The sequence below is a fragment of the Melanerpes formicivorus genome, unplaced genomic scaffold (assembly GCF_026170545.1).
Source record: "Melanerpes formicivorus ecotype bairdi unplaced genomic scaffold, bMelFor1.0.p_v2 SCAF_26, whole genome shotgun sequence".
Taxonomy (NCBI): domain Eukaryota; kingdom Metazoa; phylum Chordata; class Aves; order Piciformes; family Picidae; genus Melanerpes; species Melanerpes formicivorus.
The window spans coordinates 9,978,330-9,996,700 of NW_027142378.1; the positions used below are offsets into that span (position 1 = coordinate 9,978,330).

At 52.0% G+C, this 18,371-nt stretch overlaps 1 protein-coding gene across 1 annotated transcript; it reads left to right on the forward strand.

Moving 5' to 3' along the window:
* The first annotated feature begins 681 nt into the window (after positions 1-681).
* On the forward strand, positions 682-17,355 carry TTL (tubulin tyrosine ligase). Its single transcript, XM_068153590.1, has 7 exons — positions 682-964; positions 4,420-4,498; positions 7,519-7,751; positions 11,589-11,724; positions 12,556-12,825; positions 13,391-13,534; positions 14,152-17,355. Exons 1-7 carry the CDS (start codon positions 808-810, stop codon positions 14,267-14,269), a joined length of 1,137 nt encoding a protein of 378 aa, XP_068009691.1. The 5' UTR covers positions 682-807; the 3' UTR covers positions 14,270-17,355.
* The last annotated feature ends 1,016 nt before the right edge of the window (positions 17,356-18,371 follow it).

The following is an 18,371-nucleotide window of genomic DNA, read 5'->3' on the forward strand; positions in this document are numbered from 1 at the left end:
TCAGGGGAGACCTTATTGCCACCTACAACTACCTGAAAGGTGCTTGTAGCCAGGTGGGGGTTGGTCTCTTCTCCCAGGCAACCTGTGACAGAACATGAGGACACAGTCTCAAGCTGTGTCAGCTTGAAGAAAAAAAACCATCAGGGTGAGGGTCCACCACACATCTCAGTTTCCTTCTGCCCAATCTTTATTGGGTGGAAATCCATCGTGATTTATAGCAACCCAACACTGAGCAGGCAGGCCCACAGCTGCCTGTGGGGCCAGACCAGCACTTGTGGCAACAGCAGGACCAGAACCCTGCCAGTCCTGGGGCTGCCCAAGGCGTGGAGGCTTCGCAAGGCAGCCGGGGCCAGGCCTGTGTGTCCGGCAGAGACATCAGGACCAGGCTCCTGCCAGCCCCATGGCTACCCAAGGCCTCGCAAGGCAGCCAGGCCTGTATGAGTGGCAGAGACATCAGGACCAGGCTCCTGTCAGCCTCTGGGCTGCCAAGGCGAGAAGATCGCCTCGCTGCAAGCCGCCGCCTCGCTGCAAGCCGCCGCCGCGCTGCAGGCTGTCGCCTCCCGGCCAGCCGCCACCCCGTGACGCCGCTTCCTCCGCGGCAGGCGGCGCCGCTTCTGCTTCCAGGTCGGTCTCCGCCCCCGCCGGGAGCCGGGGGGCGGGCGGTGCGCGGGGGGCGGCGCCCCGGCCGTGCAGGGCCCTGCCTGGGCTGCGGCGGGGCCCCATGGGCCTGGGGGACTGCTGGGGTGGCCGGGGGTAGCGCAGCGCAGCGCAGGGCGGGTGTCACCCCCGCGCCCCGTCCCCGCCGCCATGTACACCTTCGTGGTGCGGGACGAGGGCAGCAGCGTGTACGCCGAGGTGAGCCGGCTGCTGCTGGCCAGCGGGCAGTGGAAGCGCCTCCGGAGGGACAACCCCCGCTTCAACCTGATGCTGGGCGAGAGGAACCGGCTTCCCTTCGGCAGGTTGGGTAAGGTGCTCCTCCCCGGCTCTCCTCCCCCGGGCGGCATCCCGCCGGCAGCAGGGTCGGCCGCCCTCCCCTTGCCTCCCTGCAGCCTGAGAGCTGAGGCGCAGCTCCGGCCGTGCCCTTGCCGCCTCGCTGAGCCTGTCTGGGTCCTCCGCCTCACCCCGCGGCTCGCCGCAGCCTCCCCGTGCCCCTGCGGGGCGCTGCGGGCAGGGCGTGCCCCGGCGGAGTACCCCGCAGCGTCCCCCGCAGTTTGGCAGGGGGGCCCTTGTCGCAGAGACCCCGGCGGCCGCTTCGGCCTGCGTCGCCCAGAACAAAGGGCGGGGGCCGGGGGAATTCAATGCATCCACATCCCCGGCCCCAGCCAGAAACCGGCCCGGGCACCGGCTGTCCCTGCCCACCACAGCTGCCACCAGCCCGAGCTGAGAGCATCCTCCTCCTGAGCTCCCGGCGTGGGACGTCACTGCCGCCTCCCGAAACGCCCAGCTCAGCCTCGGAGGGTCTGTGCTCTTGCAGGGGGGCGAGTTAGGGCGGGGGACATCGGGGCCCCCCCCCCTCTGGCATGTCGCAGACGCTCAGGTCTGCAGGTCCCTGCTGCCTGCCGTGCTGCCAGCAACGCCCTTGGTCTCCTATTCACCATCGCAGGGGATTTGGATCACCCAGCACACAGGGTGGTGCCAGTTGCATCCCCCAGCCTGGTGCAGGGTGGGGACGTTGCAGTGCTGAGCTTGCATGTTGGGAGGGTGTTTCTGCGGTGTGGGGCAGGTGGGGGGACAGGTCTGAGCCAGGCACGCTCCAGCTGTCACCCAGGAGCCTGACCTGGTGAAGATCTGCTTGTGCAGGGGTTTGGTGAGGGTAAGGTCACATCTAATCCCTTCTTGCAGCAGCATGAGGATCATCCTAGAGGCTCTGTGTGTGCAGAGAGCCAGGCCACCCCTCCGCCTTTTCCCAAGCTGTCTGACCCCGCTCTGTCTCACTGCCAACATGTGTGGTCCCAGGAAGCTTCCCTGTGCAGGCCTGGCCCTTGCCTCTGCAGTGCCTATGGCAGCCAGGGCTGTCAGCACAGCCACCCCAGCCCTCTGCCCTGACAGATGGGAATGAGGCCAGGAACAGGGGCAGAGAGTGCCATGCAGTGCCCACAAGCAAGGGGCATCAACCCAGGCACTGACAGCATTGCAGGGTGCAGCAGGGAGCCAAGATGCACTGGTTTAGCCCACAGCTAAGGATGTGATGGTAGGAGTTGCAAGGCTGGCAGGTCTCTGTGCATGGTGCCAGCTGCTGTGCTGGCTCCTGTCATGATGCCTGCCAGAGCAGGTTTGGGATGAGGACACTGCAAACCCCAGCAGAGCAGTGTGTTTCCTCCCTGCAGCCCTCTGTGTCTGCATCTAATGACTGGCAGAACCCTCCTGACCTCCTTCCTGCTCTTTGGGCTGGTTTCTTTCCTTGAGGGGTGATTTTGCAATGCTCCTCTGGCTGCAGAAACATCAGAGCAGGAGGAACACCTTCCTTGCCCCAGCAGCTCTGGGGCAGAATAGCTTTTGCAGCCCCTTCTTGCAGTTGAGATCCAGCACTGACTGCTCTTCCAGATTTCCAAGTCACCAGCTCCAGCACCTCTTTCCTTGTCTCCATTTGTAAGTGGAAAAGTCCCTGCCACATGGTGATGCCATCTGGTCACCTCCCAGCATCAGAGTGTCTGCAGCAGGCAGGGAAGCACTGCAAAGGGCTTAAGCAGTGAGAATGCTCACAGAGGCTGTAGCCAGGCACAGCAAAACAGACCTCTGCTTTCATGTGGATAGCAGACAGGGCCTGTGAGCATCTGGCTTCTTTGAGGAATGAGCACAGTTCTTTGGTATGAGTGGGCCTGCACAGCACAGCCAGCCATGGTGGGCTTGTAGCCATCTCTTACTAACCCCTTCCACCCTCAAAAAGAACTCTGGGGTGATGGAAGGGCTTCACTGACCCCTTCAGCATGTGTTGCTATGGGATACCTGAAGATTCACATAGTTTGTCAGAGCCAAAGACACATCTTTAACTCACGTAGGGGAGCCATACTTTGACACTGGTTTCTTTAACCCATCCTCCTATATCAGGAGCTGGTTGTCTGAAATCAGTGGATGCAGACCAAAAATAACACAGTTATTTTGGTACCTCTTCCAAAAAGCTGTATCTTCTTTGGTGCATCTTTCTAAAGCTGGTGCATCAAAGCTGGCTTGGTTTGGTTTTCCTAAAGGCTCAGAGTCTCAGGCATTGGAACAGCCTGCCCAGGGAGGTGCTGGAGTCACCATCCCTAGGGGTGTTCAAGAAACTGTGGACGTGGCACTTCAGAACCTGGCTTAATGGCCATGGTGGGCTTAGGTTGAAGGTTGTACTTGATGACCTTAGAGGTCTTTTCCAACCAAACCTATCCTGTGATTCTGTGATTAGTTCAGGGAGCTGCAGGGATTTGCATTACTCAGGGGCTAAGCTAGACGTGGCACTTGGTGCCATGGTCTAGTCATGGGGTCTGTGTTGATAGGTTGGACTTGATGATCCTCGAGGTCCTTTCCAACCTAAGTGATACTGTGATACTGTGATCATTTGATGTGGGAAAGGGTAGAAGTTGGGACTCCTGGCAGGCATCTCTGCCCAGCTCTCTAGGCTTCCATATCTTGCTGGATGGCAGCACAGCCTTCTGGTGGGTCAGCCAACCCTCCCAGGCTCATACCATCAGCAGCCTTGCTGAGGGTACACTCTATCTGTTCATCCAGGTCCTTGATGAAGATGTTGAATGAGCCTGGACCCAGTACTGACCCCTGGGGAGCACTACTAGTTACAGGTCTCCCACTGGACTCTGCACCATTGATCACAACCATCTGAGCTTTATTTGTGCCTCCCTTCATCTTCATCCTGCATTTAAGACTAACTGAAATCTTTGCTTTTAAAAGCTGCCACCATGGAACAGAGAATGTTTTTAGTGTGGTGCTGCCCTTTCCCAGTGTGAATTAGGGAATTACTGTTTTCCTTGGGAAAATGGAAGTGTCAGCTTCAGAGCAGACATGGGCTGATACAGCTTTTTTTCCTAACTAAAAGAAAGAAGCCTCAGGAGCCACTATCATAGAACCATAGAATGGTTTGGGTTGGAAGGGACCTTAAAGATCATCTACTTCCAACCCCCCTGCCATGGGCAGGGACACCTTTCACTAGACCAGGTTGCTCAAGACCCTGTGCAACCTGGTCTTGAACACCTCCAGGGAGGAGGCATCCACAGCCTCCCTGGGCAGCCTGTTCCAGTGTCTCCCCACTCTCACTCCCCACAGTATTCCTGATACTCAGTGTAACCAGCTTAAAGCTTGTTTCCATGATGCAGGGCAAGGAAACAGCCTCCTTTCTCTTCCCTGCTGCTCAGGCCCTCTGCACCAACCCAGCATTTTTTCCCTCATTCATGGCAAAGTTTGTCTGACCTCTTTGTTTCCCCTTTGCAGGCCACGAACCCGGACTCGTGCAGCTGGTGAATTACTACAGAGGAGCAGACAAGCTGTGCCGCAAAGCATCTCTGGTGAAGTAAGGAATCCATTGAGATGTGACATGGCCTTGGCAGAGATTTCTCTTGCTCTTCAATGCTGAACTGCTTTGGAAGGTGTTTCCCTTGGGAGAGTCATAGAAGCACCGAATGCCAGAGTGGAAGGGACCTCAAGGATCATCTGGGTCAACCTTTCTAGGCGATAGTGCAGTTGAAATGAGCTGGCCCAGCACCCTGGCAAGCTGAGTCTTAAAACTATCCAGAGTAGGGGAATCCACTGCTTCCTTTGGGAGATAATTCCCATGTCTAACTGTTCTCATGAGGAAACATTTTCTTCTGGAGTCCAATCTCCAAGTTCTGGAGGTTCTTCTGGAATCTCCCCAGCAGTAACTTGCACCCATTGCCTCTTGTCTTTTCCATGGGACTCCTTGTAAAAGGGGAGTCTCCATCCTCCTGGCAGCCACCCTTTATGTACTGGAACATGGTAATAAGGTCTCCCCTAAGCCTTCTCTTCTCAAGGCTGAACAAGTCCAGTTCTCACAGCCTTTCCTCACATGACAGGGCTTCCAGTCCTCTGATCATTCTCATGGCCCTTTTCTGGACACTTCCCAGCCTGTTCCACACCCTTTTTTGTATGGCAGGGGCCAAAACTGCTCCAGGTTTGGTCTGACAAGCGCTGAGTAGAGTGGGACAAGGACTTCTTTATCTCTGCTGGTGATGCCCTTGTTGATGCAACCCAGCATCCTGTTGGCTTTCTTTGCTGCTGCAGTGCACTGTTCACTTGTATTGAGCTTTTTACCCCCAGAGCCATTTCCATGGGGCTTCTGTCCAGCCAGTGGATCCCAATCTGAGCTGGGTTGGGTATTCCCAGGTGCAAGACCCCACACTTGTCCTTGTTGAACTTCATAAGGTTGCTAGTCCATTCCTTCTGCCTGGCCAGGTCTTCCTGAAGGGTGGCTATCCCTTCTGAAGTGTCAACCTCCTCACTCATTTTGGGGTCATCTGCAAACCTCATCAGGGTGCTCTTGAGCCCACCATCCAGATCACATAGTGCTAGCATGTGCTGTCTTCAGACTCTTGTGTTGGTCTCTAGAGCTATCTGTGTGCACAAAGACATCTTTGTAACTTGAGGGGAAATATTCTTTCCACTGAATTACATCTGCTTGGAACCAAGGAGTGTATTGAGTCAGATTAGAGCCAAATCAGAAGGGAAAAAAAATCCCTAAGCATACCTGGGTTCCTTTTTGTTGTTGTTGTAGGCATTTAATGAAACCCTTTTATTCCCTGTTCCATACAGAGATGAGACACTAATATGCCTATAGCTAATCAGATATTTTTGTCAAACAAATGCTTGGAGACATCTCCAGGAAGAGTTCTGGGAGATATTTCTGCATGACCAGCCATGCCAGGGTCTCCTGGGGAAATGTAGATGAGCTCTCATTGTAGAAAACCCTTGTCCCTGTGCAAACTCTGCAGCCATTAGAGCATCATCATGTCAGAGCTCTTGGTGTCCTTCAAACACTTGTTTCCTTGTTAGTGTCTGTGCTGCCTCTTGCTGATCATAGAAGCCCACTGAGTCAAACCATCAAACCAAGACCACCATGGCCATTAAACCATGTCCCAGAGGGCCCCAGATGAATTTCTCTGGGGCCTGTGGTTTACAGGCAGTGCTGAAAGTGCTGGCACACCTGTTTTTTCTCTCCTGAAGCTTGCCTGACCTTTCTAACTATGGGGTTAACCACGCACCGAGCTACTCATGAACCCAAGGGACCTTTAAATGAGGTGCCTCAGGGCTCCCAGGATGTTACAGACAGGGAGGTACAAAGCACAGAGAACCAGCAAGTCATGAGCTCTGCATTTGGCATTAAAAACACAGAGTGAACATTCAAAGAGACAGTCAGCTCTCTTGTCTCTGGAAAATAAGAGCAGGGATCTGCTGGCAGGAGTTTGGTGGCATCTCTAGACATTACTGGTAGAGAGATCAGAGATTGTGTGATGCAAAGGGGATCCCAGACACCTTGGGACATGAAATGTGTAGCTGTGTCCTTGCTTTCAGTGGGTTCCCAGTGGTCTACACAGAGTCACAGAATGAATCAGGTTGGAAGGCACCCTCGAAGGTCCTTCTGTCCAACCCCCCCTACAGTGAGCAGGGACATCTCCAACTAGATCAGGTTGCCCAGGGCCCAGTCAAGTTTGACCTTGATTGTCTCCAGGGATGGGCCCTCAACAACATCTCTGGGCAACCTGTTCCAGTATTTCACCACTCTCATTGTAAAGAATTTCCCCCTGATGTCCAAACCTAATTCTACTCAGCTCTAGTTTCAAACCATTGCCTCACCACAAGCCCTTCAAAACAGTCCCTCCCTGGCTTTCTTGTACCTCCCTTTCAGATACTAAAATGGAGTTATAAGGTATCCCCAGAGCCTTCTCCTCTCCAGGCTGAACAGCCCCAATTCTTTCAGCCTGTCTTCACAGGACAGGTGCTCCAGCCCCATGAGGATCTTTGTGGCCTTTCTCTCACATCCTTCTTGCGCTCTGGGCCTCAGAGCTGCACACAAGTGAGGTCTCACCAGTGCCATAATCACCTGTCTCAATCTGCTGGCCATGCTTCTTTCAAGGCAGCCTAGGGTTGCCAGGCTATCTTTAGGAAAGCTCTAATTGCAAGGGTTTAAGAAGAAGATCACAGAATCAGCCAGGTTGGAAGAGACCTCCAAGATCATCAAGTCCAACCAATCACCCAACCCTGTCTAATCAACTGGACTGGGGCACTAAGTGCCTCATCCAGGCTTTCCTTAAACACCTGGAGGGATGAAATGATAATTGAATGATTATTGATCATTGCATGTGATGATAATTTCATGTTATATTTCATTTGATGATTTCCTGTGATTATTATTTCCTGTGACAATAATTTCCTGTGATGATAATTTCATGTGATGATTTCATTGTGGGTAAGCTGCTATTCATCCCCAACTGAAAGAGCCCAGCTAATGATGATTTCTACTTACTCAATGATGTCCCTGCCACTCTGGAGATGAACAGCTGGTCTCTCTTCACCCAGGCTAATCAAGACAAGCCCTGAGCTGTCCGAGTCCTGCACGTGGTTCCCCGAGTCCTATGTGATTTACCCAACAAACCTGAAGACCCCTGTGGCTCCAGCTCAGAATGGACTTCGCCATCTCATAAACAACTCGAGGACAGATGAGAGAGAAGTCTTCTTAGCAGCCTACAGCAGGAGGCAGGAAGGCAAAGAAGGCAACGTGTGGATCGCCAAGTCCTCAGCTGGTGCCAAAGGTTGATTCTTCAGCACTGCCTTCTCTTTGCTTCTTACTCTTTGCTTGATCGATAGAGGCCCTGGGTTTGGCTGAGCCTAACTGATAGCTGCGCTGTTGTGGTGGGTTGAAGTTACCCCCCCCCAGAGTAAAATTGCCAGACCAGCTCAGTTGGAAAGCAAATGAAGCTGTATTTAGAAGCAGACTAGAGCCTAGCCATACTGAATGCAGTGAGTATGTACAATTGCAATTCACAAATGGCACAAGAACCCCCCTGGGCAAAACCAGGGGGTTACCAACAGCTTCTCCCTCTCCAGACCTGTTCTCCAGACCCTTCACCAGCTTCATTGTGCTTTTCTGGACCTGCTCCAGCATCTCAATGTCCTTCTGGTAGTGAGGGCCTCAAAACTGAACCCAGTTCTTAAGGTGTAGCCTCACCAGTGCCGGAGTCCTTCCCTGGTCCTGCTGGTCTCACTCTTCCTGATACAGGCCAGGATGCTGTTGGCCTTCTTGGCTACCTGGGCACACACTACTGGCTCATCTTCAGCTGGCTGTCAGTAGATGCCTAAGTGCTCATTGTGTCCTTCCTTCTTGCAGAGTCATTGGTGTACAGCTCACTCTGCAGAAATAATGAGCTATTAGATGAGGTAGCTGGACAGAGTTATAGACTGAATGCTTTGATATCTGCTCTCTGTCAGTTCTGACACTCCCATGGGCACATTATCAGGATGGCTTTGTGAAGATTTGCCTTGCTGTGTGTGTGCAGAGCCCAGCCCAAGGCAGGACCTAGTCTTCTCTAAAGGGAGCAATCCATCCCACCTGTATTATTCATATTTGCAGAGTCACTTTGATGCAGTCTTCTTTAGAAACACCACCAGAGAATGTGAGAGGCAGAGGTGGCAGCAGGGAGGCTGCATGATAAAATTGTCCTCGTTGCTGGCTTCCTTCACAGCTTTGCTTTTGGCTGTCTTGCAGACTCACAGAATTGTCAGGGTTGGAAGGGACCCCAAGGATCATCTAGTTCCAACCCCCCTGCTGTGGGCAGGGACACCTCACACTACAGCAGGAAGCACCAGAAAAAATCTGGTTTTTATCAGGGAGGAAAGAGCCCTTTGGGTAGAGCAGTGAGGGGCTGTGCTTCTGTGTGATGTAACTGAATCCTTCTGGGCAGTTGAAAAGGCCTTTGCTGTGGTTCACTGCAGGATGGAGAGGTTTGAACTCCACACACTTTATGCAAGTGTGAACCTGTCTTTTCTGCATTTGAAACAGAATAACCTATTAATATTCATCAGTGTACTGCAGAGCTCAAGCTGGGAATTAAAGCAGAGCCCAGAGCCTCACGTTCATCATCCCAAGGGAAGTTTTAACTGCCTGGGGATTACTTCTCATGGAGAAGAAAGCTTGTCAAGGTTAATTACCAAGGCAAATCCAGCTCAGGCATAGCCCCTGACTCAGTTACAGGTCTAGTGGAAGCTGGGTTGTCTGGCAGTAAAAGGAAAATTAAAGGTTTAGGATGTCCTAATTTAAAACTTGAGATTTTTTGCAGGGTGGCTAAAGGTTTTGATGTTTTCCTTGAGAGAAGGGCCAGCTGCCCTGCAGAAGCTGCTTTGCTGCCTCACTTGGCTTGCTGACTAGGTTAAGCTCCCCCCTGTCTGTTCCATGCCTGCTGATCTTCCCATTGCAGGGGCTGTTCTGACTGTCAGAGATGGTTGTGTTCCTCCTTCCCCCACTGCACAGCCTGTGGCTGTACCTGTGCAACTTTCTGCCTAGCTCTGCTCTGATCAGAGGCCTAAAAATCTTGCCCCCCTGCATAGAACATGGGTGAGAAAAACACTTTGGTGAAGTACTTCCCTTTGGTGAAGGACTCTAGGATGGGTCAGTAGGGCTGGGAAGCTGTGGCCCACAGGTATGCAAAGCAAGGAGCAGTGGAAGAACCTGCAGAACTGTGCTGACAGTGACCTTGGGGGGGTCACAGCTAGGAGCATTTTCTGTTGGGTCTTCACAGAGTCATAGAATTGTTGGGTCAGAAAAGACCTCTAAGGTCATGGGGTTCTACTCTCAACCCCAAACTGCCATGGCCATTAAACCATGTCCCGAAGTGCCATGGCCACACATTTCTTGAACACTTCCAGGGACAGTGACTCCACCACCTCCCTGGGCAGCCTGTGCCAATGCCTTGCAAGAAAGAAATTTTTCCTAATATCCAACTTTAACCTCAATACAAAATTTGAGGGAAGTTGGACCAGTGGAGGATGCCAGCAGGGCACAGAGTGGAGCCAGGCAGGGAGGCAGCAGAGCCCAGAGTCAGCCTTGTCAAACCCTGCCTGTGCTCCAAACCTGTCTTCTCCTTGCAGTGGCCCTTTGCAGTTTGTGTTTCTGTTTACTCAGTATTTCCCCCAAAAGGCTTAGCACAAAATCAGGAGTTAAGTCATCAGTCACAGTCCCAAAAGTTAATTAAATGCCTGAAGACTGTACATAGTGGCAGAGAAAAGAGTTAGGTAATTCTGCCTCAGCTGATTTCCCCCTCACATGGCACCATGCCATCCCTTTACCAAATTCCAGAAGGGATATGTTCTCTCTTCATTGCTCTGCAACAGTGATTTTGCATCTGGACTCTTGCAGGAAATGAGCAGTGACAGCTTCAGCCAAGCCATGGCAGCATTTGAAGAGCACATCTAATTTCTTTAATGAAGAGCTTCCCCCAGCAGGGGAAAACACTGACTCCATGGATGAATGTTTTTAAGTAGCTCCCTTCCTGATTCAGCAAGGATTTTAGTGGTGACTTAAATGAAGTCAGTGAGCAGGGCAACACTGTGCAGGTGTGGACACTGCCTCTGGCAGCCAGAGAAGCCAAGCAGGGAAAAGAGGTCTGATTGTAGGGTAAAAAAAACACCACAAACCTCCCCTCCCCAAATAAGATAGGAAAAAATCTCCCAAACTGCCCAAATCCCTGCTCTCCAAACTGCTGAAAAGCAGGGAGCTGCTCATGCCCCCCTGGCAGGGTAGTGGGGTGATCCCTCCACAGATCCAGTGCCTGGCACTGAGAAAACAGCATAGACTGGGCACCAAGTGACCCTGGTGTTAGGGGTTCTTGCGTGGTTCGTGCATGTTGTGTTGGTTGACAGCTGGCTAAACATGAGCCAGCAGTGTGCTCAGCTGGCCAAGAAAGCCACCAGCATCCTGGCCTGGATCAGGAATGGTGTGGTCAGCAGGCCTGGGGAAGTGATCCTGCCCCTGCACTCAGCACTGGTGAGGCTGCACCTTGAATGCTGGGTTCAGCTTTGGACTCCTCACTAAAGAAAGACATTGAGGTGCCGGAGCATGTCCAGAGAAGGGCAAAGCTGGTGAAAGGTCTGCACAACAAGCCTTATGAGGAATGGCTGAAGGAACTGGGGTGGTTTAGTCTGGAGAAAAGAAGGCTGAGGGGAGACCTCATTGCTCTCTACAGCTCCCTGAAAGGAGGCTGGAGTGAGGTGAGGGTCAGTCTCTTCTCCCTAGTGATAGAAGAAATGGCCTGAAATGGTGTGAGGGGAGGTTTCAGTTGGATATTGGGACAAAGTCATTACTGCAAGAGTAGTCAGGAGTTGCAACAGCCTGCCCAAGGAGGTGGTGGAGTTACTACCCCTGAAGGTGTTCAAGAAACATGTGGCCATGGCTCCTGGGGACATGATTTAATGGCCATGGTGGTCTTGGGTTGACAGTTGGACTAAATGATCTTGGAGGTCTTTTCCAACTGAAACACTTCTGTGATTCTACGGCTTTGGGGGCAAAGGAGGCATGGTGCACTTGGGCCCTGAAAAAGCTCCAGGAAAGGTAGGAGGACCTTCAATGTAATTTTCTTTCCATCTTTGTCTGCCAGGGGAAGGGATCCTGATTTCTTCAGAGGCTTCAGAACTCCTGGACTTCATTGATGAGCAGGGACAAGTGCATGTGATTCAGAAGTACCTGGAGAAGCCTCTGCTTTTAGAGCCAGGGCATCGCAAATTCGACATCAGGTAAGCTCTCCTGCTTCTGTACCAACAGCACTTGGGCCACAACAACCCCAAGCAATGCTACAGGCCTGGGGAAGTGTGGCTGGAAAGCTGTCTGGCTGAAAGGGACCTGGGGGTTCTCATTGACAAGCAGCTGAATATGAGCCAGCAGTGTGCCCAAGGGGCCAAGAAAGCCAAAGGCATCCTGGCTTGTATCAGCAATGCTGTGTCCAGCAGGAGCAGGGAGGGGATTGTCCCCTTGTACTCAGCCCTGGGGAGGCCACACCTTGAGTGTTGTGTCCAGTTTTGGGCACCTCAATACAAGAGAGATGTAGAGGTGCTGGAGGCAGTGCAGAGGAGGGCAAGGAAGCTGGGGAAGGGCCTGGGGAATAAATCTGATGAAGAGCAACTGAAGGAGCTGGGGATGGTTAGCTTGAAAAAGAGGAGGCTGAGGGCAGACCTCATTGCTGTCTACAGCTCCCTGAAAGGACACTGTGGAGAGGCTGCTGCTGGTCTCTTCTCCCAGGTAATTAGTGACAGAACAAGAGGAAATGGCCTCAAGCTGAGACTGGGTAGGGTTAGACTGGACATGAGAAGCATTTTTTCCCAGCTAGAGTGGTCAGGCATTGGAATGTGCTGCCCAGGGAGGTGGTGGAGTCCCCAAGCCTGGATGTGTTTAAAGGTGGTTTGGATGTGGTGCTTGGGGATCTGGCTTAGGGGTGAGCCTTGCAGAGCAGGGTTGGACTTGGTGATCCTGAGGATCTTTTCCCACCTGAGTGTTTCTGTGTGTTTCATTGCCTTGCTGTTTCTCTCGAAGCCGCTGAGCCTGGGCTTTGTTCTCTCGCACCCCTGCAGGAGCTGGGTTCTGGTGGACCATCAGTATAATATCTACCTCTACAGAGAGGGAGTCCTGCGGACCTCTTCCGAACCGTACAACAGTGCTAACTTCCAGGACAAAACCTGCCACTTGACCAATCACTGCATCCAGAAGGAGTACTCCAAGAACTATGGCCGCTACGAGGAAGGCAACGAGATGTTCTTTGAGGAGTTCAACCAGTACCTGATGGATGCCCTCAACACCACACTTGAGAATAGCATCCTACTGCAAATCAAACACATCATAAGGTAAGCCAGCTGCACGCTCTTCACCGTCAGGGTGGTGCAACAGGTTGCCCAGGGAGGTGGTTGGGGCCCACATCCTTGGAGATATTCAAGGTGAGGCTCGACAGGGCTCTGGGCAGCCTGATCTAGTTGAGGATGTCCCTGCTGACTGCAGAGGGGGGTTGGACTAGATGATCCTTGGAGGTCCTGTCCAACCCAGACCATTCTAGAATAGAATAGAGTAGAGCAGAATAGAATAGAGTAGAGTAGAATAGAGTGGAGTACAATAGAAGGGTGCAGCCCTTTGTGGTCTGCCTTCTGCTCTATTTTCCCATCATCTTTTTCAACTTGCCTAACCTAGTAGTGAGAGTGAATGCTGCATGCCAGCTCTCAAACACCACAGGTGTTTGGATGGTTGCACAATCTCACTTGCAGGGTCCTGGAGACCACAATGTGTGCTGGATATAAGCTGTGATTCAGGGCAGTCCCAGGGCAGCAGGGAACCCCTCCACTCATCTGTGCAGCTCAGAAGCTCCAGATGTGTCCATAGGGCTTTTAATCTTGGGTTTCTGGTTTTTTCCCTTCACAGAAGCTGCCTTATGTGTATAGAGCCTGCAATCAGCACAAAGCATCTGCACTACCAGAGCTTCCAGCTCTTTGGCTTTGACTTCATGGTGGATGAGGAGCTGAAAGTATGGCTGATAGAAGTCAATGGGGCCCCAGCATGTGCCCAGTGAGTAATGAGCTTCTGTAATACCTTTGAGTGGCACCATTGAAAGGTCACCCAGAACGTGGCTGTGTTCCACCTCCAAGTGGAGAAGGTGGAACAAGGTGTATGGCAGGGGAGTTTTCCAGGCTAGCCCACACCAGACACTGCTCTAAGTGCCAGCTGATTTAAGTTCTTGCTCCTGTCTCCGTGGTTGCTGTCCCCCAGCTTCTTTCCCATGTGAGATGGGGCATCAGCCTTAGGTTTTGAACAAATAGGTTTGGATCCCTGGAAGTTTTTAAAGCCAGGCTGGATGGGGGTCTGAGCAACCTGATCTAGTGTGAGATGCCCCTGCCAGGGGGGTTGGAACTGGATGATCCTTGAGGTCCCTTCCAATTCTGACAATTCTGTGATTCTATGAATACATCAAATAGGGCTGGACCCAGTACCAGCCCCTGGGGGACACCACTAGTCATGGGTCTCCAACTAAACTCTGCCCCACTGACCACAACTCTCCAAGCCCTGGTGCTCCCTGTAATGGGAGGAGGATCCTAGCTAAGACTGGTATCCATGTTAAACATTGGTTGAGGGCCTGCTGGTTTGTACTGCCTGGGCAGCTGATTCTCTGCCTCTCATCCCTTTAGGAAGCTGTATGCAGAGCTCTGCCAAGGAATTGTGGATGTAGCCATCTCTAGTGTTTTCCCCCTCAACGACACGGGGCAGAAGGCGAGCCAGCCATCATCCATCTTTATCAAGCTGTGATGACCACAGGAACGCATCTGCTGTGCGCAGGAAGAGACTGCACTCACCGAGCCGGGACAGCCCAGTGGCTTATCTCAGTATCATGCCAAAAAACAAAGTGATAAAACAGGCTTCATATTTTCTGGAAAATCATGGGGGAAATAAAAACCAACACCAAACCACCAAACCACAGAGCTGCAGTGAGCCAGAGCTGCTCAGACCTGCTCTGCCTGCATTCACCAAAACCCACTTCAGAACACAGCTCCTGTGACTTTGATACCTGAAACAAATCTCTCTGGGAGAAGAACGAAATAACCTTAACCCCAACAGGGATACTCTAATGCTGTATTAGCTCCTCCTTTTCTATGAAGATAACATTGGGTTTTTTTTAAGGGAATTGGGCAAAGAGTATGATGATCTTCCAGGGCGTCATGGCTGGGAAGTTGTCCTCCTCCCGCTGTGTTTCTTCTTTCTTCACCTACTGCGTCATTAGTGCCTTAGCTCAGCTCCAAATAGATGACTCCTTTCCTTTGTTCCTGCTCTGTTACCTAGGAAGGAGTAAGCTGTCCTGCATCACAGGATGCCTAAAACCAGGAACACCAAGAATTCCCTTTCCTTTGGTCATTTTTCCAAGCTGGTTGGCTGAACACCCAGGCAGCGGCTGGCAGAAGGGTACTGGGCTGCAGGTGGTGAATTAAACCCAAGCAAGGAAGGCAGTTTTATTTCTTTGTGGCTATCCCTTTTCCTAATGAGATTTGAATCAGTGGCCATCCCAGTGGGATGCAGTTGGATTCTGTTTAAAAGAGGTAAGGAGAGACATCCCTTCCAGCAGGATGTAGGATTTCAAGCATCACTTTTGTGTGAAGAGCGTTTCAAAGAGCAGAAACTCCATCTGAGGCACTGTGGTGAATTCAGGCTCTTCTCTCAGCTTTCACCTTCATGCATTTGAGACTCAAATCTGAAACCTTTCAACTCAAATTCTTCTTGTCCCATTGGATCCAGCCAATTTTATCCTCTTCCATTTGACAAATACTGCAATTTCCTGCCCTCATCACAGTCCACAGCTCGGTCCCAGCAAGGAGGAACATGGGGCAAGTTTTGTAGACTGAGAGGGATTCCTGCTGTGTATGTCTGCCACACAGCTGAGAAGGTGTTTTGAGGGGGCAGTTAAATTCCTTGAGGTACCCAAATTTCAGTGCTAATATCTATTTTGGATTTAGCCTGCATCCCTGGCACATTGCCCACCCTGTGAAGTGTATCTGAATTTTCAGCATGAGCCCAGCACATCCCTCTTAAGCTAGAGCTCTTTGCAGAGCACAGTGGCACTTGTAACAGCAGCAGGCTTGGTGGGGGTGTTCCAGTTTGTGTTTGCTGCCTCTGGCAGGGGAAGATGATTCCCTTCAAAATAAACTGATTCCTGAATTACCTGAACCAAACAAGAAGAGACTGTGGAGGTTACCATCTTCTGGCTGGCTGCATGTATTACGTGAAGTGAACCCAATAATGTCTCCCTCAGAAGAGCCTTAGGACTTTGGCATCCTCATCTCTGCTTGGAATGGAGATTCCAGAGGTCTTCGTGTCAGCAGATGGTCCTGGTGTCTTTCTGAAGTGCCCAGGCCTTTTGATCATGCTGGCTTGGGATGGACTTTTGTGGCAAGATGCTGTGAAGCCACAAGTGGCACCATTTCATACCTGGCCACTCAAATCCAGGAGGGAGCAGAGTGTGGCTCACACCCCCCCCCCCAAAAGCGTGGCAGAGAGAGCACCTCCCAGATTGCTGCACAGGCACCTCTGGAGTTGTCAGCTCCCTGCAGCCTGGTGTGGATCTGTGTCTGCAGGGGGGTGTGGTGGATGCAGGCTGCACTGCTGCACACTGAGAAGTGACAGGGAGCAGCAGCTGCATGAAAACTGGGCCACAGCTTTACTCTTCTGCATTGCAGGTGCTAGCAGGTGGCTTCAGTTACAGCGAGACTCTAAGTGCCAGTTCAGCTCTCTGGGTGTTCAGAAGAGGGATTGTGAATGCATCAGTTGGTGAGAGGGGAAGCACTGGGTAATAAGCTGGGAGAGGAGTGAGGGGAAGGACTGGTTGGGGAGTTTTAACCTTATGATGGTAGCACAGAGGTGTCAGAATTTCACTGCAGGCCAGTGGAGTGGTAACACCTCAAGGTAAAATGTAGGCTGTGAGGGTTGTCGCTCAGCTTGCAGAGTTCACCACATTTCCATTGGCATTTTCACATTAGCTTGTGTGAGCTGGAAGATTACACCCTCTTGCCCAGCAAAAGGAAGATCCCAACAGCAGTTGCCCTGCCCCAGGATGTGACAGAGAAGACACTGGGCTCCTGCATGCTCTAGGGCAGGTGAGAGCAGAGCACAAAGTGAGAAGAGAAATGCTCATTCTCTGGGGTGCTAGACACATCCTTCTTTTCCCCTCAAAAGGGACATTAAAAAACCAAATCACTCCCTTCCTGTGGACTTCCCTTCCTGCCAGCTTAAGTGGGACAGGGGCAGGAAAGGTGCCTGGCTGCAGGCAAAACAGCAGCTCCCACCAGAGCAGCTGGCAGCATCAGGAGGAGCAGTGTCTCAGGATCTTCTGCCTAACTCCCAAGACCTTTTCTTCCCCTTTTTCACCCCGGATTGTGTAGTGGCACATCAGCAGATGGCCATTTTTGCTGCTCAGACGAAAGCAGAGCTTTGAGTTGGTGGTAGAAGCATGACCACAGGTGGTGCAGCTGTTCATACCCCACCTTTTCAGCTGGGCTTGGGGTGATTGAAGGATGCTTGAATGAATTCTTCATCCCTGGATGAATTTTTCAGGCATCTGCATCAGCCTCTGGAGGTGAGGAGCAGGCATCCCATGTTTTTTACCACCTGCTCTCAAAGTGTTCCCCAAGGTAAATTATGATGAAGGATTTCCTTTCCCATAGTACCAGCTGTGAGGTGGAGTAGAGGATGTGTGTGTGGCTGAGGCCCAAGCATTGCAGCCATGGGTGTACCTTGCCAGCCACACTCACAAGCACTTGTGAGACTTTTGTTTCTTTCTGTTTTTTGGTTGTTTTTTTGTTAGGAATACACAACAATAAATGTTTTCTAGTTTATTTCAGCTAAAAGGTCAATAGAGAAGATCTTATCCTTTCCCCTGAGCTTTTACAAAGGGTTTCCAGAAGACACCTCCCTACCATATTTCAGAATGTCTCTAGTCTTAGTTGTGTCCCTTCATGTCAGCCAAGGAGCACTTCAGGCCCAGCTGTTCTGTCTGTGTTTTCCCAGCAGGATCTGGTCCAGCTGGACTCTGGGTTTCAGGTAACTCCCATGTGGCTTGTCTCACACCAGGTTAGTTGTGGTTACCATGCAATAGCTGTTGTGCTGCTGCTGAAATCCAGTGGCCCACAGAAAGTGCTGGAGGTGCCTAAGAAAGGCTCAAAAGCCACTTTGTCTTGGTGGCTTGGCTTCCCAGCCCTGCTGTGACCAGTGCCCCTCAGGAATGCTTGCATGTCCCTGCTCTCAGCAATTCTTGTCCTCCACGTGCAGCTCTCCCTCAGGAGAGCAATATTGTTCCATCCATAGGTCCATAATCATGTCTCATTGCCAGTGTCAGCTACTGCAGCCCTCAGAAAAGCCTGGTGTCCAGAGGAGGGTGGGCTACCTACAGTGCTGTCAGCCTGCTGGGTTCCAGTTCATATCCCCAGCTGCTCTCATGTCAGCAGCTGCCTGTGGAGTTAGCAGGTGCCTGGGCTCAAGGATCTCCAGTAACTCTATCCACATCTCTCCTGAACATCATTAAAACGTGCAAACCCCAGAGCCTGCAGTGTCTCCTTGGCCCCCAGCGTGTCAGCTCCCCTGGGAAACCTTCCCATGGGTACCTGTGGTGAGCATCGCCCCCCCTTCTGCTATGCAGGACCTTAGGAGCCAGCCCAGGCCCACAGTGGAGGGTTCCTCACCATGGGTGACAGATGTGGGACAGCAGCATGCTGTGAGGGGCACTGGCCTCGTGCCACAGGGCAGTGCCAGCACGAGTGAAAGCTGGGGGGGAGTGGGGGGCTGTCTGGGGGTCCAGGTATGCAAGGGAGTGATGTAGAGCAGAGGGATGTCAAAGCTTCCCCACTGCTGGCTGCTGCAGGGACCC

Coding starts and splice junctions, on each gene's coding strand:
- TTL (XM_068153590.1), top strand. CDS start 808: ATGTACACCTTCGTGGTGCGGGACGAGGGCAGCAGCGTGTACGCCGAG. Junction 965..4,419: donor GCTTCCCTTCGGCAGGTTGG/GTAAGGTGCTCC, acceptor TCCCCTTTGCAG/GCCACGAACCCGGACTCGTG. Junction 13,535..14,151: donor GGGGCCCCAGCATGTGCCCA/GTGAGTAATGAG, acceptor TCATCCCTTTAG/GAAGCTGTATGCAGAGCTCT.